The sequence below is a fragment of the Strix aluco genome, chromosome 2 (genome assembly GCF_031877795.1).
Source record: "Strix aluco isolate bStrAlu1 chromosome 2, bStrAlu1.hap1, whole genome shotgun sequence".
Classification (NCBI taxonomy): Eukaryota; Metazoa; Chordata; class Aves; order Strigiformes; family Strigidae; genus Strix; species Strix aluco.
Window position 1 is genome coordinate 49080814 of NC_133932.1, and position 14707 is coordinate 49095520.

At 36.6% G+C, this 14707-nt stretch overlaps 1 protein-coding gene and 1 non-coding gene across 2 annotated transcripts in view; both read right to left on the reverse strand.

Moving 5' to 3' along the window:
* POLA1 (DNA polymerase alpha 1, catalytic subunit) overlaps window positions 1–14707 on the reverse strand; it is a 205950-nt gene that overhangs the window by 169771 nt on the left and 21472 nt on the right. The window contains exons 14-25 of the mRNA XM_074814612.1: window positions 13635–13773; window positions 10587–10744; window positions 9186–9270; window positions 8314–8375; window positions 7488–7577; window positions 5744–5860; window positions 4699–4874; window positions 4156–4285; window positions 3710–3829; window positions 2480–2576; window positions 1805–1929; window positions 3–152 (exon numbers count right to left, since the gene is read on the reverse strand). Coding sequence (XP_074670713.1) covers window positions 3–152; window positions 1805–1929; window positions 2480–2576; window positions 3710–3829; window positions 4156–4285; window positions 4699–4874; window positions 5744–5860; window positions 7488–7577; window positions 8314–8375; window positions 9186–9270; window positions 10587–10744; window positions 13635–13773 — 1449 coding nt within the window. The remainder of the gene's footprint in view (window positions 1–2; window positions 153–1804; window positions 1930–2479; window positions 2577–3709; window positions 3830–4155; window positions 4286–4698; window positions 4875–5743; window positions 5861–7487; window positions 7578–8313; window positions 8376–9185; window positions 9271–10586; window positions 10745–13634; window positions 13774–14707) is intronic.
* On the reverse strand, window positions 2092–2222 carry LOC141920365 (small Cajal body-specific RNA 24). The gene has a single exon (XR_012622308.1).

Here is a 14707-nt window from a genome sequence, read left to right on the forward strand (position 1 = left end):
ACCTGTAAATAAAGGTCAGGATTTAAATCTGGCTGTTTCATTAATTGCTTAACTTGGCGCCTTCTCTCCACCAGTTTCCTGATTTCTTTAGGCAAAACTCCCATTTCCAGAGATGGGTCCGGAAGCTCTGGAATTTCTTCCTCCTCGTCAACCTGTCAAATGATCAGCACTGCTTATCACTTTTTTTGGTTGAAAAGTAGATTTTAATGTGTTAAGTGAAAAGCTTGGGGAGAAAAAAATCCAAAGCCACACAGCTTGTATCTACTCCTGCAGAGCACCCAAAGCAGTTTAGAACAAGCATGAGAGGTTTTTTGTGCTATTTAACTATATTACTTAGTCCCTGCTGTGGGACAGGGACTAAGCCTGTCTCTGTCTAGGAGAACACCAAGAGACATGGACCAGTAGCAGGAAGATTATTTTTTTTTTTTCATGTATGTGTGTGTATTATATATATATAAATGCAGATAAATAAAACACACACTCGCACTCTTAGGTATATATACATACATACATAGATATAAAAATATAAAGAAAAGCACACACACAAGCAATTATTTCTGTGCTGAAAAAATTCACCTTTCTTTTATTATTACGGAAGTATTTTTGGTGCTCAGAACTGTAAAATGGAGCACATGCTCTGTGGAACTGATACTTTGAATAAGCTAACAGACAAAAGAGAAATCAACAATGGAATGAAAACTCCACCCCAAGCAACTCTTCATTATAGCAAAACAACAACCTATCAGAAAGCACACATTTTTCTTGTTAGCATAACCAAAGAAAGGGTCGCTCAGCAAAAACAGAAAGAAATTTCAAGCACAATGAAAGAGACAGAAATATACAAAGAAAGGGCAACAGAGACGCTATGAGGTTGCAAGTTTAGTAGAGCAGTCTGGGAAGAACCGTAACAAGAAATGACACCAAAACCTGACTAAATATCATGCCATGACAGAAATCAAAATGAGCTGCTTCAGTTTGAAGCACGCTTAAGAAAGTGGGGTAAATCCACAGAGTCTGGAATAACTTACTGACAGAGTTCCACATACCTTTTTCCTCATTTCTGCTATGGTACAATATTGCAGTTGTTACGGGACTATGTTTTTGAGAATAGGCAGCCATGGATAAGTCATGGCCGACACAGCTACTGAGAAAATAGTACGTGGAACTGCATCTTCAGCAGGTTTTTCAGTTGTGTTTAAAACAGTTTAATGCTGTATTAAACATCATGAATTTCCATGAAGTTGGTCCTGCAGCTGATATAAACACACCATCACTCCCTGACACACACTCAGTTTTCCTGATGTCTAGTAAGGCTTGAGTTCATATTGCATTCTTTCCCCCAGGCAGAAGCGTGAGAATTGTGTCTCCCTCATTCAGGTATGTTTGCACAAGTTCTGTGGCAACTTAACTTTAGGAAGCCTCTACCAAGTTCGGATTAAACTGGTCAAGGGGCTCAGAAATTGCTAGGAAGACCTAGGGCTGAAAAAGGACAACAGAGCCTCATTAAGAATCTTGTTTCATGAGGATACCAACATTTTATTTAGATGGGAGAGAATTTACCAAGATTCTCTAAGAGTATTATTGAAAGGAAGATGACAGATATATAATATTCAAAAAGTCCCAACCCAAAACTTAATACGCATCTTTAAACAAGAATCACTTTTTTTTTTATGTGCAAGAGGGGGAAAAAAGCCAACATTAAGCAGTGAAAAAGAACAGTTTCTTAAAAAGCTGATTCAATAAAACCACACTGAAGTTAAGACAGTGTGACTTAAGTCAAAGTCACAAGTTAAAGCGCACAAACCTCTGCCCTTTTCTGTGCTTCTGATGACAGTCGCTGCACTGTGGTAAAGCAGATGTTGAACTCTTGGATAATCGATGGGTACAAGCTGTTGAAGTCGAGAAGCAAAATAAACTTGTCATAAAAACCTAAAACAGAGTTTAAAACAAAAGTCATAATTACTCAGTCTCCCTAAGGACTTAATCCAACTCCAGAATTAATATTTAAGTGACAGAAATACATTGTACCACATTTCCAGCATCTAAATCCCTTAAAGTAGCTGTTGAGATGGATCACTACCCATTATACAAAGCTGTCAGAAGTGGAACGATCCAACCCCATTAACTCACCAGAGTTGAACAGATAGCTTCTGTGTTACTATAGGACACTTGTACAGTTTTCCCCACATAGAGGAGAAACTGAAAGAAAACTTACGTGTCCATTAGAAAATTATACACAGATATACGGTCCTAATTCCTTTCAAGACCATAATCTTCACACAAAAAGCTAAGAAAAAAAATGTCCCAAGAATAAGCAATTCCACAATCAATATTGGGAATTTTCTTGTATGCAACAACCCTCCACCACCACCGGCACAAACTCCCACAAGACACACAGACTGCCCATTGTAATCTCTCCGCATTAATATAACCTACCTGTCTCTAACTTCATAGAAGAAAGAAAATTGCGACATCTTACCAACTTTGGGATCCAAGACTAAGCCCCCAGCATATGCTGCTTTCTTTTTCCCTATCTTTGATTTATTCTGATCTTCAAAATCTTCATCTTCATCCACCTACATTTGGCATTTAAAAAAGTCATTATCTAGTCTCCAAGATTTCTATACTGTTGGAAGAGTTATTTTTGGCAAATCAAATATGAAATTGGGAGCCAGTGCATAGAGTTCCTTTTAAAATACGTGCAAAACATGGTGTTTTCATCATGATACTTATTAAAGCTCTCTACATGTCAAAACAGCATTCAAACCAACTCCTACAGGAACAAACTGCTAACGAGATTACAAAGAGCTTAAGGAATTTTCATCATTCAACATAGCACCAGTATGCATTTTCTACCTGACTGTAAAAGTCAACACTAGGAAAAAAATCAGCTCATGACCCAGAAGTATTATTGGCCAATTAAAATGTAGGTTTTGGAAATACAATGACTGGGCTTGAATAAAACAAATGAAAACATTATTACTGACCTAAAGAGTATTCTGCTATTTGTTTTGTTGTAGTAAGAATTTTTCTCCCAGTTGTTCAATGCTGTTCTGAATCATTTAAAATTCTGGCACCGCTTTGATGCAACAATACAATCAACAGAACTTATTGCTATGGAATTTGCTGCTGAACTTATTTAAAAGTAAAACTAAAAAGCAAAATATGGTGAAATATAAATACATTCTCAAATTTTAATTTGTTTACTAACAAACATATAGATGTTTCTATAAATATTATTTACACTGGTATTATCCACAGGAATTATTTTTTCAAATACCCTTGGATATTTTACCCACATTCTCAAATCACCTACTTTAGAAGTTATACTTGAAATACTGTTCATCAGCAAAATAATTGTAGGACAAATGCCCATCTATTAAGCAACACAGACTATCTTTACTGTTTCCCTACAGACACAAGTACTTAGATTATTTCAATTTTAAACTAAAAGAGCAACTGAGTTTCCATAGATCTGTGATACAATGGGAAAAGTGTTGCACTGTCCCTTAAACCATACATTTCCCCATTATCAACTCAACAAAAATAAATTTTTTAATTAAGCATAAACTGTAACATTAACTTCTATGTTACATCTAACATATGTTTGGGTCTTCCATGCTGTCACAGAACAGTAACATGCAAAGGACGGAAGATTTTTTTCTTTCTTTTTAATAAAAATTATTGGAAAGAGAAAAACTGGACCCACCAGCTTCTGCGGAGCCTTTTTAAAAACTTGTTTGTCCGGCACTATGTAGTCTTTTTCATGAAATGCATGAAGCAGCAAGAACTCATTACGTTCAGATCGTCCACCCATCATTGTCCTCGACTATAGGGAAGGGCGAAAAAAGAATTCAAAGCAAAGCATAGAAAACACTGACATACAAATATAGACTTAGCAATGTCCTTCAACTATTTACAAATTCACCTAGCAGTACTACTATTCTGTATCATCACCATACACAAAATTCAAATGTGGTATTTTTGAGGAAGTTTTACATTGTCTAAATCGTTGAACTCTCACACTTGTCACAGCAAAAAATTTACAGCATCATGTATTCTCAGTTAGTGTTTACAAATTAAAACCAGCAAATCCAACACATGGAACTGGTTTTGTGGGACAATGGAGGGGGGCGGAAAGTAATAAAAACGTACCATGACATTCCCAGAGATGTTTGTTATTTGAAGAGCCAGGGGCAGAACATTCAGCTCACACATGATCTGGAGAATGAACTTGGCATCTGTCCAGGTGTTTTCCAGCATGAACATTAAGCGAGGAGAATCACTGGGAAAAGAAGGAGGATGGCCTAGTAAAGGAAAATCAGCCTCCTCTGTACTCTGTAGTAGTTTAGACCTATATGCTGTATGAAACACGTGGTATCTGTAGCACACCAGTGTTGAATTATATAGCAAGCTTTTAATTGAAAAAAAACCCCCAAAACTCAAGCTTGCATATCCTATTAGTGTATCTAAGTCAATGCTCTCACAAATCAATTTGCTTCACGCATAATAAGCCACCACCCATGAGCAACTTGAAACATTATAAAATACTGTTAAGATAACATTATACTTTTCAAACACCAGTATGCTAAGTCAGCATTTCAATGACAAATCAAATAAGCAAGCATGAAATTGCATAGCGGGAAACTAGCTCCTCCACTTCCCAGTGAAGGATTAAAAACAAAGATCAAAACATACCTGTACATATTTCGAATTTCCTCTGGTAGAATTGTTATCCTCTCTGTTTTCAAAATCTGACGGACCAGTTCAGACAAATGGTAACTTTTGCAACGAATTAATTCTTTAGCAGAAATTTCTACATCACAGATCATGCGACCGCAGGCAGCATTCCTTTCAGCAAACCCTCCTCGACCCTTAACCATATCACACAAGGAGGAAAAAAACCACAAAATGAAACATACAAACATTAACAAAGAACATCTATCCAAAATATATGCTTATAAGACTCAGTCAAGTCAGCTGGTCACTAACTAATCTAATACTTTTAAGTACTCTCCTAGATACCATTAATACTTAAGCTTTATAATTATGCCCTAAAGGAATCCATGGTATCTTTCAGTGTATGTGGAAGCAGATACTTAACTTTCATTATTAGTTAGATCTTATTTCTTAAACTGTCATGCATTATTTTTCTTTAATAATTAGAATAGTCCCAACACAAATATGGGTGCGGATTTTGTTTTTCTTCTGAGGATATTTTTTGTACTAACAGCAGGATGAAAAAGTCACAGAACCACATACAAATACTCATCTTGGCCTCTAGGAAAGACAGGAGCAGGCAAGAATATGGCCACATTCAGCACTTCCATACTCCAAGCCTCACACATTGTCCTCTGAACAAATACGTACTAAGAACTACAGAATTACTAATTTAGCAGCTCTCTATGGGATGATTCACCAATCAATCCAAATTACATTTTCTCATTTTACAGTTATAGCAGACAAAGACTGTTACAGTAAAAACTATTGCAATTAATCTGTCATTACCATCATCTAGTTGAGATACATAAACTAAATTAGCCTAACTTGAAAATTAGTTTAGCTTATTACTGTAATAAAAGTCATATAAACACTCATCATTTCTGATCTGGGACACATGAAATTCAGCATGACCAACAGTCAAAATACATTGGTGTCACATTTACAATTCCTCAGCAAAATTAATTCATTTTTAATCGCATGCAAAATAAAGGGGCTTAAAAGACTTGAGCAATCTTATTACCCCAAGCTTTGGCATATTGGACCTCCTCAGTCGACCTATCTTGGACCAGTGAGGGACTTTGCACACATTAATTCTTTGAAGCAGCACTTCCAGATCAAATCCATAAATATTATGACCCTTGCAGCAGAAAAAATAACAAAAAAAGGTTACAACAAATGCAAATTGAAAGACTTACTCTCACACACTCAGTATTCCTTTGCCCTTTGTGGTTTTTTCCAACTAATTGATGGCATTATCTCTCTCACAGAAAGCACTTTCTAAGAGGACGTTCATCAACAGTACTCATTAGTCTTAACACTAACAATGCTGTTCAGTAGAATACCAAAATCAGCTCTGTAACTGGCTCATTGCACACACAATTCAGCTTTATGCTTTGATATCAGAGATTAGGATTTAAAGCTTTCTAGAAAAAAAGCCAACATTCTTTATACAGCATATAAACCTAGCCATGAGTAATTCCTTTTCTCTCCATCCATGAAAGTCTCGATATTGACATCAAAATAATGTAATTTTTTTCCTTTGATACTACAACAGGCATAGCTGTTAAATTTGGACAGGAAGACCTTGCAACCAGTATTTACATATAAAAATACTCCAGCAATGTTTGCAAAGTTTAAACAATGCTAAGGACATTGATGACACTGCTCTGTAATCTCAGCTGAAAGCAAAATGCTACCCTGATGAACATGAGTCTGCACGGACCAGGCTGTCACCAGGAACCGCAGGTTCACCGCAGCAGATACATCAGTGTAGTGCAATGCTGTGCTATAGAAGAAGCTCCTTAAAATCAGCAGCATTACAGCCATAGTAGGGGGGTCCTACCTTTATTGGTATAGCTTGGTTTTAACAGCACTAATTAAACCAGGCGCAAATTAAACTGCACTAACGTGGCTCTGCTGTTTTTAGGATCAGAGCTCTGACACCCCTACTACTGGCACCTTCAATTTAAAACCACTGGTTGCAGTGTTTCCCCTGGTTCCTTCCCATAACCACCAGGAAGCTCAGCTCATAGGGTGAATACTGGATGACAGCCACAGTGAGCTGAAAACATCAGAAATCTGACTGCTCATTTCATCCTATTCCCACCACTTAATTATTTGTATTTACCTACAGAAGAATAACAAGTTGTATATAACCAACCTCAGATTTATAACCTACTTCAAATTGTCTTCAAAATTTGATTAAATGAAAGTCAGGACTGTACATTAATTAAACTTAAAAAAAAGAAAATTAGTAATTATAACAAATCCTCAGCTGCCAATACAGTAGAAAACATAAGAATGCTTATCACAAAACTTTGCTCAGATCCTGTGGATTTGTATCAGTTATCATTTTGATTTACAGCATAAACACAATCTAAATGGTGACACAAATTATATGAGCATCTGAACTGAAACAGACTCTTAAGAATACCAAGAGTTCCCATTTTTCTTGAAAATCACAAGGTGTTTTCTGTTGTGTTTTGTCTGTCTGAGTGAAGAAACAAAATACTTGTTTCAGGTACTATGGAAATACTGCCTAGTTCAGATATTATGGGAAATAATCATACATATAAAATGCTGTCAGGGAAAATTCTGTATTATCTTCATATCAAAGTATACCTGCTGTCTTATAAGCAAATTCAATTCATGAGGCAGTCTAAGATAAACATTAAAAAACCTATAAGGGGACAAAAGACAAAGAACAAAGCTGACCAACTGACAATATGCTATAATTTAACTCTCAAAGTCTCAGAACTACTCACCACAACAACATCTGGGTCAATTTTGTGAATTTTCGCAAGGAAAAATCCCAGCAGTGTTCTCTCTGTTGCAGCAATTTCTATTTTAGCATTCTAAAAGGAGCAAGAGAGCACCTGATTTCAATGACCCAATAAGTTTAAAATGGAAACATCTCTTCTCCCCTACTAGTTACAAGACAATAATAAAGCACCACAGAGTTCTCCCTTTCCTTCTATAATTCAAAGCTTTTTGTTCTCACTCCCATAGACATAGAAAGCTTTTCTCAGAGGCTTTTTTCCATTTTGCTTTTGTATGCAGGTGTCTAGTGATATTTTAAGAGCCTCCTAAGAATCAAGCACACCAGGAAAATGCTCTGTGCGCATCCTTCACTCACAGGCTTAAGATCACACAGAAACAGGGGGAAAAAAAAATAGGTTACTTTATTATTCTGTCAGCTCTCCCAGTGCCCTTTAGAAAGGATGTCTTCTAAGTTTTGACAGACTTTACGTTTCAAGGAAAGAAGAAACAAATTCTCCCAGTTTACTACAAGTACATATAGTCAAGTATAACGAAAACGAATTGGAACCTTAGCCTCTTTGCAAAACCTTTCCAACTCTCTTGTCTATTTTATGAGCACAACTAGCAGAAGTACTGAATCACACAGAGTACGTACCTCTGTTTTTATAAGCAACACAGAATAAATACCTGGATTTAGGTTTGTAGAGTGGAATACTAAGGAAATAATCATCCCATTCCTTTGAATATTTCTCTTACACAACTTACCAAAAGCAACATGAAGATCATATTTTAAAAGGTACTACAATAATAAGGCTAATAAAATGAAATTACCTTTTTTTTACTAGCTTCTTTGAAGTCATAAGGAAAAATGCAATCGTTTGGTTTGGAAACAACTGCAAAAAAAGTGATATATGTTCTTACATACAAGTTCTTCATTGTACCTACCCAGTAAGCATCCATCCACAACACAGGGAGCTACAGAAAACTAATCTCTAATTCTAAAAACCTAGCCTTATGTGAAATACTTGTCTCTAAGATAACTGAATAATTAGTAAAGTGTTAAAACAATTTTTATCAATCATATTTGACTTTATCATTGGAGATTAAAACTATGGTCCACAGCTTCCGAAGAACTTCCTCTCACAAGCATTCAATACTCTTCATCACTTCCGACTGCGGTCTGAATCTCAAGGTTTATATAACGAGACTGCTGTGAGGGACTTTTTTCCCTAAGAAAACTTATTATAAATAAATGTCACATGTTTAATTTTTTAATTCTATTCAGAAGAACTGAACTGAAAAATAACTAAGTCACTGTAAATAAATGGTCTAAATTAATGGGTGAAGAAAGCAATCCAAGAGAACACATGATGAAATAAAACTAATAAAAACTATAGGAAACTGTATAGAGCAGGGTTACTTCCCATTGTCTCAAACTAAAACTTTCTACATAAAGTTTTCAATAAAAAGTCAGTAATCAGTGAAGTTAAAATAGGGAGAAAAGCCTACCTGGGAGTTGAAACTTTGTCACTTAGCTATTCTAAGCCATTATCACTGGAGTAACAGAATGAAATATAAAAGAAAAAAAAAAAATCAAAAAAACCCACCCAAAAAAACCACCAAACCACACAACCAAAAACCACAACAAAAAGAAAACTGTGAAGGAATTATTTTTCTACTCATACACCGTTCCAAGTACATACCACAGAAGTGTGTCTGAAAAGGAGGCTGAGGTGGAGCCTTATCCAAAGGAAATTTCTGATGAATCAGAGCTGCAACAGCCACAACCTGCACCAAGGAGATACAGAACACACAACCTCATAAAGATGACTACTATCAATACCCATTTCTTCCCTCCTTTTTTTTTTTTAAGTTTCCTCATCTCTTTTCTCTTGTTTCTACAAAAGATCTTTTTAAAATTAATTGCAACTACAAATAGTTAAAAAGAAGAAAAGTTATCAATTGATCTCAAGTAAAATAAAGCAGAATTTACTCCTAAATTATTATCTTAGAAATCTGAGAGGAAAAATAATTCATTTCGGAAAACTCTTGCTTTTATCAAACTTTGTTCTGAATCTGAACAGACCCCACAATTTAAAGAATTCCCTATGAAGTGCAGGAGAGATGTAAGCAAGCCAAGACATGCAGAGAAGCCTTGTCTCTGGAAGGGCTGCCCCTGAGCAAAGCAGTCAAGACTGCCAAGAAGCCAAGAGGTTAGTGTTTAGAAGCTCTTAGCTTTACTTTCTGCTTGCTTTACTGGCAGGATGTCCCTGGCTCCCCAGACACTGGTCAGGAAAACCCATCACAAGACAAAGTAGATAGGCTTTAGAAACACCTTGGCAAGCAGAGTCCTACTGGTACCTTGCGTGTATCTCATTACATCGGCTAGAAACCAGGAATTTTCCATACTCCCTCCCCAAAACTTTAATTTCACCAAGAGGTCTAATTCTACTTGAAAAATTTGCCAGCCTAATTTTTCTTCCATTCAATTAGCCAGAAACAATTACCCTATCCTATTAGTGAATACTGAATCTCTTCCTAAGGTAGGGAGACTTATGTTAAAAAACAGATAAATGTGCCTAACTACATGTTATGGTCTGCAGTCCACAACCAAGAGTGGCCACCTACATCTCTCCTCCTTTACAGCAGAATAGTAGGTGTTATAAGATTTAGACCAAATTCTCACTCCATTTCAAAATAAGTTTTATCAGCAAAAAATCCTGGTCATTTTACCAAGAACCTATGGTTAACTCTACCAAAAGAAAAAAAAAAACCAACACAACAAATCCATTAACAGCTGTTCCAGGATAGTCTCATTTATAACTATTATGCACAACAGACAAAACAGAAGGCTTGAAAAAATACATAGGCTCCACTGTCATGGTAAATATTCTGACCAAACAGGACCCCTGAACCCACAGTTCTCATGCTGTTGAGACCCCAGTGAAAGTTCCTTTGAAAAGCCTTCAGCCCAGAAAGCTTATTCAACAGTAAATATATTTAGACATGTTTTATCAGGTGAAGTTCTTGCAAGCCTTAGAAAATCTTTAGTATATGCCAAAGAAGGAAACCAAACCAAACCGCAATGAGCGCAGATTATTTACCTCATTCTGGTGAGTCTTTGGGTTCTGAGTGGTCTTCATGCTGAAGGACATGACCACAAGAGGAGGAGGAGGAGAAAGATCTTTAACCACGTTCACCAAGCCAGGCTTCATGGCCATAGCCTCCACCTTACACCAGCTGACCGACTGATTTGAAGGCTCTGAGGAAACAACACAACCACCTTCATTCTTCTGGGAACCACAGGTAAGCCTTCTCTAATGACACTGCTGCACAGAGCATGTCCTTTTAATGTTTTGCCCTTGTGGGATAGTCCAAGATCCAGGCTAATCCTGTCCAATTTTGGTAACTTCCTGGGCCCTGACTCCCCAGTCAGAAGCCTAATCACACCAGGGGCTCTTTAACACCAAAGAAGAGAGGGAAGATTTGTATAGAGGTCACAAAGGTGTGTAATGGAAAAAAATATTTCAGGCAGCTTTACACAGAGTCACAGTAGAGAACGGTATAAGCCAAGTGAACATAACTCCACTTAAATTAATATACCACCTCTTACCATCTAATCTTGTAGTCAGTCCAAAGGTAGAAGGCTTCATAAAAATTAAATTAATACAAGTGAAATTAAATAATACTCAGAAATTTCTCAAACGCTACAGAAAACGCAGCCAGAGTGCTAATCAAATGAATTTTGATTGAATGAGAACAAGAATATATGACTGACTAAAATGCACCAGATAATTAATTCATTTAGATATAGTCCTTCAGAAACACGATTATGGAAATAAGGAGATGGGGGATGTCATAACAGAGTTCATCCTACCCTGGTAGTACAAGTATCCTAAAATGTAAGAGAGACCACAGAAAGCTATTTAGACATAAACTGTACAAGAGCTAAAAAATTATATAGATAGATGGAGAAAAAAAGACAAGTTCATCACCCATTATCATTTGAGAATTTTTTGGTCTGTAATTCTTCACTTGCTTTAAAAAAAAAGTGATCATTCACAACAGATGCTGATGAGGTAACTCATTACATGCAGTAATAAGCAGAGGTTACATTTCTGATGGATTAACCTTTCCAAGACAGCTGTTGGTAGACTTAGTTATCTTACTCCCTGCAAAATTATTTGACACCTCTCTGGAAACCCACATAGTTTACCTTCTCTCATTATCCTTGCTCTAAATGCAAACAGTTCACTGACTAAAATATCTTCATTTATAAAACACTGATGATCTCTCTGAAGGAAGACAGACAATCGATTGCTTAACACCTTCCTCTTTGATCTCCAATATCTTAACTCCCAGAGCTTCAACTAGCACTCTGTAGAGCAGTGGTCTCTAAAGTGGGGTCCATAAGACAATCAATCCATTGGGGTGTGGGAAGAAAATATTTTTTGTACCATTAATAAATCAATACTTTAAAAGGTGTTTATTTCACATACCTCATACCCTTTTTTAATTTTTATTTTTGAGTTTATAATGTAATTAATATATTAGTATATGTATATTGTTTATAAATAAATATCTATATATTTGGGATACATGCTCAATTTTTTACTGACGGGGTGCACAATCTAACAAGTTTGGAGACTGCTGCTCTAGAAAAGCTCTGGTGCTATCTAGCACTGAATACTCAAACTGCAAAGACAGTTTCATTATGAACAGCAATGACAGTTTTTGAAGAAGGTGTAGAAGTCTGATCAAATTATTTTAAACTTGCTTATTCTAAACCTTCCAGGTATACTTCTTCCCCTAAAACCCTCCATGGAAAGTATGGAAGGGAAGCTACACAAGAAAGCAAGAACCTTCTGATAAACTAGACATTCCCACCCCCCCAAATATAACTAGCCAGCTTAGCAGACAGTTTTCAACACAGTGGCCATGCCAGAGTTTTGAAATGAGCAATTCTGGTATCAAGATACAGACGCTCTCCGGAACCTGAAGGCTGTAATAGAGACATGAGAGTGGGAAAAAAATGCTCCCTTAGATTAGTATCAGTGGAATCAGTATCTGAGCTCAGGCAAGGTGGTTCTAAGGGGAGATAACATGCATCAGCATTAAGTAAAATTAAATACTGCCCAAACTGTTGGTTATCATTGCCATAACATCTGTCATACTGGATATGAGGAACAAAAGAGCTCTGGACTCTTTTCAGGTGAAGAAAAAAAACGCCAAAGAAATACAAGGTCAATTCTTGGGCAAAAAGTGCAGACGAAAAAACACTCTTAGGCCTTTAAAATCAGTGCCAGAGAGTACACCGATGCCTGCCAATCTCTGGTGGAAAACCCATCACAACTAATCCGTCTTTTGGCAGTCAGGGATTTGTCTTGTCTATTCCAGCTCAAAATCCTTGGTGTCAGCTTTGTCAGTGACTGAGCGAGGTGCTGAAGAGGAGAATCCTCCTGCTGTCAGCATTCATACTGCCAATTCTACATTCAAAGCACCCCAAGGACATTGCACCAATAGATGTGGCTTTTGTCCAGCATGATCAACTTCCCTACATTCTTGGGAATAGGCAGCACACATTGAATAAAGGGCTCTAACCAAGCCAGACTAAGGTGGCATAACTACCTGTAAGCAGTGCATGCCACTCATGAGGTAGAAAGGATTTCAAACTAAAAAAGCTCCACACCACAAACTTTTCTAAGTGTCAGAAAAGATACTCTAACACAAAAACAAAAAAGCCATCTAGCAGCAGTTTGCTCCTGAAAAGATACATCTGCAGAAAAAATACAAATCTTAAGCTGTCAAGAGAAGAAAGAGGAATAAATTTCTAGAAGACTGACTTTAGCTCAGTATATGTGGCCTTAGGGTATGCACCAAAGAGTAGCTGCTAGGCATTGCATAGTTCCCTCTCACTGCCGTTCAAAGTTATAATCTTATCTGTACAGTGTGCAACTTTATATGGATAGACCTCTCAAAAAAGGAAGAGTAAGCTACAATTTGTACTAGATAATGAAATTGCACAGGTAAATTGCAAGGTTAATTTACAAAATGACAATTTATCAGTACAATTTAAATTTCCCCGCCTCCGCCCGATCTGTAATTATGAGCGTTTTCCAGCAACCAAGTATTTCACATGCAAACCACCATACGTGGATTTTTTATTTCCAGCCAGCATGGTCCTTTGATCTTCCTACTCATCAAGAGAAGTTCCAGGCTAGAGGTGTTAGTTCCAAATACATGTGAAAATGTTTGTCCTTTCAGATCTTGGGGAAGCCGAGGGCATTCAGCCTAACAAGTAACAGAAAACAGTGAGTCATTTCACCCCACATTTTCTGTCATTTCACCCCACAGAAGTGTTCAAGGTTGACACATTATATTCAGACAGCACCTTAACAAAATTACACAATACCTGAAATCACTGTAACTTCCCACAAGCAAAGCTTTAACCCATAATACCTTACAGTAATTGAAGAAATTACATTATTGACTCAATTTAAATAGGTGCATAACAAAATCAGGACAGTAATGTAAAAATTCACTGAAGCAAAGTTCTTCATCCTTCCCGGATGTAACACAGAAATACTACCATCAGCCAAGGCTACAACAATGTTCAATGACCATTTTAATACAGAAACTGCTCATGTTATAAACTTAATTAGATAGTTGCAGCTTTAATTTTTGTCTATCATATAAAGACTGAATAAAGAGTTTCTGCACAGCTAAAGAAAAATGTGAGATAGCTAGCAAATCTCTATAGGATGCTGCTTCTGCACCTAGAACTGGTATAAAAAAAATGGTTTAAAAAGGCATTATCCCAGCAACTGACCCAATAGGTTCAGGACTACTGAGTCTCTTAGATTTGAAACCAAATCAAGTATTTTTGCTAATGAAGAATAGCTACTGATGTACTTGAGGAAATTTTTTTCCAATTTTTTCCATCTTCGCTGCTCAATTTTATAGCTCTTCAACAAAAGTCTTTCTCACCCAGCTGCTATTTCCAAGAGCCATATAAGCAGAGATATCCGCTATATTCTGGACATGGATTCAACAAAACATTTAAGGGTAGTAAGTAATTTTAAAAAAATCTTACAGTACTTCAGGCCCTGATCCAGTACAGCTAAAGGATTGTTTGGCTGGTTAGTTGATTCAGGAGCAAGGCGATAAAAAATAAAACAGGATAATTGGGAATATAGATTGTAAATCAATAAGCAAATTATAATTG